The sequence below is a fragment of the Ipomoea triloba genome, chromosome 15 (genome assembly GCF_003576645.1).
Source record: "Ipomoea triloba cultivar NCNSP0323 chromosome 15, ASM357664v1".
NCBI classification, from domain to species: Eukaryota; Viridiplantae; Streptophyta; class Magnoliopsida; order Solanales; family Convolvulaceae; genus Ipomoea; species Ipomoea triloba.
This window is the reverse complement of record NC_044930.1, coordinates 24,291,577-24,298,266: the sequence shown is the minus strand read 5'-3', so window position 1 is coordinate 24,298,266 and position 6,690 is coordinate 24,291,577. Positions and strand designations below refer to the sequence as shown.

The 6,690-nt window shown below is 33.2% G+C and overlaps 1 protein-coding gene across 1 annotated transcript in view; it reads left to right on the top strand.

The window, feature by feature from the left end:
- LOC116007239 (tryptophan--tRNA ligase, chloroplastic/mitochondrial) overlaps positions 1–5,368 on the top strand; it is an 11,258-nt gene extending 5,890 nt beyond the window's left edge. Inside the window, exons 8-15 of the mRNA XM_031247865.1 lie at positions 222–334; positions 1,127–1,148; positions 1,250–1,315; positions 1,965–2,021; positions 2,685–2,731; positions 2,822–2,903; positions 3,299–3,388; positions 4,630–5,368. Coding sequence (XP_031103725.1) covers positions 222–334; positions 1,127–1,148; positions 1,250–1,315; positions 1,965–2,021; positions 2,685–2,731; positions 2,822–2,903; positions 3,299–3,388; positions 4,630–4,767 — 615 coding nt within the window. The 3' untranslated portion in view covers positions 4,768–5,368. The remainder of the gene's footprint in view (positions 1–221; positions 335–1,126; positions 1,149–1,249; positions 1,316–1,964; positions 2,022–2,684; positions 2,732–2,821; positions 2,904–3,298; positions 3,389–4,629) is intronic.
- The last annotated feature ends 1,322 nt before the right edge of the window (positions 5,369–6,690 follow it).

Here is a 6,690-nt window from a genome sequence, read left to right as displayed (position 1 = left end):
TTTTTTTTTTTTTTTTTTTTTTTTTTTTTTTTTTTTTTTTTTTTTTTTTTTTTTTTTTTTTTTTTTTTTTTTTTTTGCTATCTTTATTCTCACAAAAAAAATAAAAAATAAAAAATTGCTGAAGTGTTATTGTGTGTTGCTAAAGATATCACTCATCTTAACTTATATATTGAGTATATCTAAAGATACATGATTCTCATAATTCAAACCATTATCTGCAGTCTGATCTTGTCCCTGTAGGAGAGGATCAGAAGCAACATCTTGAATTGACACGAGAGCTTGCAGAACGTGTTAACAATTTGTATGGAGGAAGAAAGTGGAAGAAATTGGGAGGGTAAGAAAACACATTCCTTCACATCCTTGAACAAAAACACAGATTTAAACAAGCCAAGCCGAGCTAAAACTGAATATCTTATGTTTGAGCTCTGTTTGACAAATACACAAGCGGAGCTTAGCTTGAATAGTATGTATTTGATCAGCATAAATTAGCTGATCTGGCTCTATTTGCTCTATTTACAGATTCCTCCAAATCTCTTTTAACCCCACACAACACCAAATCTGACCATATTTAAGGGAAAAAGAGTTAGAGATCTGGCATGGATGGCCATGCTTGCAGGCTGGCTGCTGGCAAAGACTAGATCTGGTGTATGAATGTATGATGATTATGAGGGAGACAAAATGGAATGGCAGAAAAGAAAGTGAGAAGGCAAAGAAAAAAGGAAGAAAGGGAGAGGGAGAGAGTTTAATGGACATGGAGAAAGGTGGAGTTATGCAAGGAGGGGTTTGAGCCAAATCAAATGTGCTGGGGAAAAAGGAGTGGGGGTGGGGTGGGGATTGTAAATGTGGGACATAAAATGGAAATGCAAGAGAAATTGGCTTGAGGTTGATGTGGGTTCTGTGTACATAACTATTAAATGACCTTAATGAGCTGAATTTGGGCTTTGTATAGTGGCTTGTTTTGCCCCACTTGATAGTTATTACCTTTTGGGTTTCATTTGGTTGACCTACCAAATAGAATTCAATTTAAGATGGGCTTAATCATTAACCTATATATCACTTATTTAACTTTTAATTTCACTTTTCTCTTGGATGTAATTGGGAATTGATGATTTTTCCCGTGCAACAGGCGAGGTGGTCCAATATTTAAGGTAGATTTATTTATTTATTTTTTTTAACTTTCTAGTTCTCCTTATTTTAGAACATATTCATAATTGGCACAACTATTACAAGATTAGTTTCATCCATGTAGGTACCTGAACCACTCATTCCACCTACTGGAGCTCGAATAATGTCTCTTACTGATGGCCTATCAAAGGTTTATGTTTTCTTCTACTGTCTTAAATTTTCCATAGTAACCAGGGTAACTACCCATTAAGTCATTAACAGAGTGTAGCATAGGCAGAGCATTGTTATTGATACATTCTGAACTTTCTTTTTAGCTCTAAATATCTTTTCCTCAGTTGACATGGGTTTGGATTGGTCTATAAAATGTATTAGTGTACCCTTGATATGTTTAAATTTTCATTTACAAGTCATTCGGATTCATGGTGAGCATGATGAGACATCACCCTTGAAAAGATTGTGTATTTCTAAAACTGTATTCTTCTCAGTCTAGTGTACATTCTGTAAATAACATTTTACCTATATGTGACATTTCAAGATGGGGTAACAATATGGCTACTAAGATGAAAATAATAGATGATTTGGTCATTTGGCATACACCAATAACTAAACCTGTAAGTGGAGCATTTTAAAAACTCTTTGGTGTATTGTCAAAAACCTTAGGAGGTCATTCTTTCCTGGGGGTTGAATTATTTCTCTTTGCAGCTATGATTTAACATTTTCTTTTTCAGATAATATTTAGACCCAGTGGCCTTTTATACGTTATGTATTGAATGAAATACGAGTAGTATTTTTCTAGTTACAACTTTAATTTCTGATTTATTAATTGATTTTATTCTTAGATGTCGAAGTCAGCACCTTCTGATCAATCTCGTATCAACTTGCTTGATCCAAAAGATGTGAGTTTCATTGTTTTATTTTTATTATCAGCTTCCATTTGTGGGATTTTCCAAACATTTCTGGTTGTAAAGTTTGGACATTGCAAACTTATCCAAAAATAAAAATTAGATAATACAGTTATAATCTTGATTCTTGAACATGGCAAACAATGTGTTGAATAAGTTTGGTGGTACCTGATCCTGGTATACTCTCTGCATTGATCAATTATTACTGTTAAAGAAATCAGAAATGGTTGTGTCATTCAACTTTGGTTGACAGAGGATTGGATGCTATCTTTTCCTTTAATTTAACCAGCTTGGTTGATGTGAGTGGCCGTGTACACTCATCCTTAAGAGAGGTTAGGAGTTCAAAACCCCCTCTTGTATGGAAAAACCAATATGGCCAGCACTCTGCCCCTTAATTGGGCCGTCCCGGTACAAACGGGGATTAGTCTGAGTATGGTACGGGCTTAAAGGTGCCTCCTATAGTTAGAGCCTACTCAGGACACCTTGTGGTCTAACCAAATCTTTTCCTTTAATGCATTATTCATGTGATTACTTAAATGAAATAAGCTGCTTGAAACAGAAAGAAGCTGAAACTGTTCAATTTTTTCGTGGCATTGTTATTAGCACTTGAATTCCCATTTTCATTTATTTGTGCTTAGCTTATTGCTTCTTTTGTAGGTAATAGCAAATAAGATAAAACGATGCAAGACTGACGCATTCAGTGGGTTAGTATTCCCTATTATTTATCTAAGCAGGAATTAGACTTTACTTGCTTCAAATATTTATTAACAAATCTTTTGTCTCATGTTGTTCAGCTTGGAATTTGACAATCCTGAAAGACCGGAATGCAATAACCTTCTTTCTATTTATCAGCTTGTTTCAGGCAAGACAAAACAGGTGATGGGACAAGCTTTTTAAATATGCTGCAGCTATATACCTCAATTTAACTGCTTATTTTTCTCTGGAACTTTAAATTTAAATAAATCATATTAGTCCCTTGTAAAATGCACTTGTTCTCATTTTAGTCACTTTCTCTGCAATGTTTTCTTGAAAATAATGCAATTTGCAGCTTTCTTTCCCAAATTACTCAGAAATTCCCACATATCCCCTTGTTTGGTGTCTAGTTTTACTTCAATTGCATAATGTTGTAGGAATTAATTTTTGACCAGTTGCCTCAAAAGTTGTGCAATTAACAATGGTAAATTGATTTAGAAAGTATATTTTCCAATTGCCTAAACAACTTTTGCATTCTTGGAGCTTGATTATGTAATTCATAATAATTTTTATTACAGGAGGTTGCAGAGGAATGCCAAAATATGAATTGGGGAACATTTAAGCCCTTGCTTACAGATGCTTTAGTTGCACATCTACATCCTATCCAGGTTTATACTTTTGCATCTTATGCATTCTAGAGTTGCTAGTGTATGAATCACACCAGCACTTTTTGTTTTACAGTTGCTTAGTATTACTAGGTTGGTGTTGCAGAGTTACATGTTTCTATGTATTGAATCATTGTTGGGGAAAATATATTCTAGGTGTAGAGGAAATACAGGGAAACAAAAGAATCAAGAACTTGAGGGGTGTATAGATACACTTTTCTACAAGTTTTTAATCGCCCTTTATAAGCAACCTGGGTTTCAGATAAAACTTGTAAGATACAAAAAGTTGACAAATTACTTCGGTTGCAATGAGATAATTCAACAAAAGGAGAAAAAGTTAGGAAAATATCTCAATTTTCTTGAACTTAGACTATAGATACAATGGCAATATAAAACCATCCTCAAACATGGAGATCATGGGTGGTTTGGTGAAGTTTTAAGACTTCCGTTACCAACCTCCCATAAAGAAAACAATAATTTAAATCTAATAATTAAATTATTCACAGATTAAGCGTTTGTAAAATTGGTCAAGAATTTATTATATTAATAAATATAATAAAACTAGTCTAGCAGAGATGTATCAGTAAACATGCACCGGCAAATCTTCATGAGAAGACCTTATTAGGAATCTTCATCAGCAGATTTTATATCAAAAGATCTCATCAGTAGCCCTTCACTAGTAGATTTACATGAGAGGATTTGCTGGTCTACTGGACTCTTCATCAGCAGATTTTATATCAAAAGATCTCATCATTAGCCCTTCGGCCTTCACTAGTAGATCTACATGAGAGGATTTGCTGGTCTACTAGTCCTTGCAGTTTTATTCTGACTCAGAAATATACCTCTAGTTCTACCATTTCAAAGATCTTTTGGTGTCCAAGATCTACCTTCAGGAAGATCTGCTGATTGATTCCCCATACTTCATGTAAACTTTCTTGGGAATATCAGATATTAAAACCCCAATTGCTATTTGAATTATGGATCATCATAACAGAGAAGATTAATTCTTCCCAACAAATAGTCAGCTAACCAACATCCTTAATCAACTAGTAATAAAATTTTTACTAACTTTAAACAATATTTTTACTTTACAACAAAATATTATTTAAGTTCCTGGTAACCATGTCTGAAGCTTTAAGTACCCAATCTATATAAATCTCCGACAATCATTACCTAAAGAATGGCTTGTTCTTGAAACCCCTGCCGTTATAAAGCCGTCATTCACTTGATTTTCTAATTTGCAGGTTCGTTATGAGGAAATAATGTCAGATACTACTTATTTGGACGAAGTTTTGGCCGAGGGTGCTAGAAAAGCATCAGATGTTGCAAACGTTACTCTCAATAATGTGTACCAGGCAATGGGATTCTTGCGAAGACAATAATCCAAGCTGTATGAATAATCTGATAAGAAAGGTGCCTGCAATAGCAACCTTGATGATGCCTTATTGGTACACACAATACTCTTTACAAATCAAGTTATACCTGCCAGTTCACCCTTGATGAAGATAGGGATATTCACAATAGTGGCAGTTATTACTGCTTTTCTGTACATTTGACTTCTTTTCTATGCATTATCCATATATTAAACAGCCAAGGAGCCCACCGGCATTGAAGATGATCAAGACTTCTCTCGACTTATAATTCTAATTCGTGATCAAATACAGGTGTTCAACCCCCCAACTGCCTCCTTGTTACAATCATAATCTGTTTCTTATATGAAGGTTTGGCATTGTTATTTGGAGAATACATTGCAAACCCCTAAATGACTAAACTAGGCTGAGAATTATATTTTTGTGCCAAGATGAGGCTGGATGTCTGACCACTAGTTACTTTTTTTTTTTTTTTTTGTTTTTGTTTTTTTTTGAATGCTACTGACTCTATTACATACATGCCAACGTTTATTTGAGGTAATGTGCCTTAGGTTTTGGTACCAATAACCTATTTGGAAAAACTCATTATGGATAATGCTTTATTTATTCTCTAGACAATTTCTTAACTGGATGCATCTTGGGGTTAATTGGCAATGAACACTGAACATAGTTGCTTGCTGGTAAAACCCTATTTTGAATTCACCATGTAAAAACAAAAATTTTATGTATATACCTGTTGCAGGAAAATTTTGTAATGTACTCTATTTTAATTTTGTTTTAATTGCTAATTATTGTGTCATTTTTATATTTATGGGATGTTTGGTTCGCAGAATGTTATATTACTTTATAAAATGATATTACTTTATAAAATGATATTAGGAGTCATTGTATCTTTAGATTTTGATGTATTAGGACTTTAGATATCCCATTTCTGCTTGTCTTAGTCCAAGCCAAGTTTTTCATTTTCAGCTGAACATCAGCTGGTCTAGAAGTAGCTTTATATGACTAGTTGTAGCTTAAGGTGTTGATACAACTATCTATTGTATACCTAGTTACCGATACAATTCAAATAGCATGCAAGGTTGTACCAGATGCCAATTGGTACAGTGTTGATCAATTTTTATAATAAAACTTTTAATATAGTTTCTAATATATTTATCACTCACAAGTCACAAACGTCACTTTTTGATGTGATACTTGCACGTCTATGGTATGCCATTTTGCCACATAGGGAGTGACTGTTTGCGAGTGGTAATTGTAAATGTGTTTAACATTTTTATAAGTTTATTTATTACGGAGTAATATTAAAAAAGGGAAAATGGCATCTTTAGTCCCTGAGTTATAGGGTTAGTGTAAACTCAGTCCCTGAGTTATGGGTGTATGCGAGTTTAGTCCCTCAGTTATTCACGAAGTGATGAGTTTAGTCCCTGACCATTAAATTTGACGAAAAAATTAAAAAATATTCAAAATTTGAGGGATAAAATAGGAAATTCACATTTTATTCTTCTTCTTATATCAAAACCACTTTTACAATATTATTTTTTATTTCTTATCCTAATTATTTTCAAGATTCTTCAATTTTAAAAACATTTTAATAACTTTCAAATGACTTGTTAGGAACCTGACTCTCGTATAACACACTTAAAACTTAACACAAACAAAGAAATGCATGATCATTGTATTTAGGTGTATGAAACACACTATCCTAACAAGTTTTTATCTTTTTACTAAGCAACAAATGTAATAAAATTAAAACTTTTGAGATTTTTTTACACACTATCCTATCTCAAAAGTTTTAATTTTATTACATTTGTTGCTTAGTAAAAAGATAAAAACTTGTTAGGATAGTGTGTTTCATACACCTAAATACAATGATCATGCATTTCTTTATTTGTGCTAAGTTTTAAGTGTGTTATACGAGAGTCAGGTTCCTAA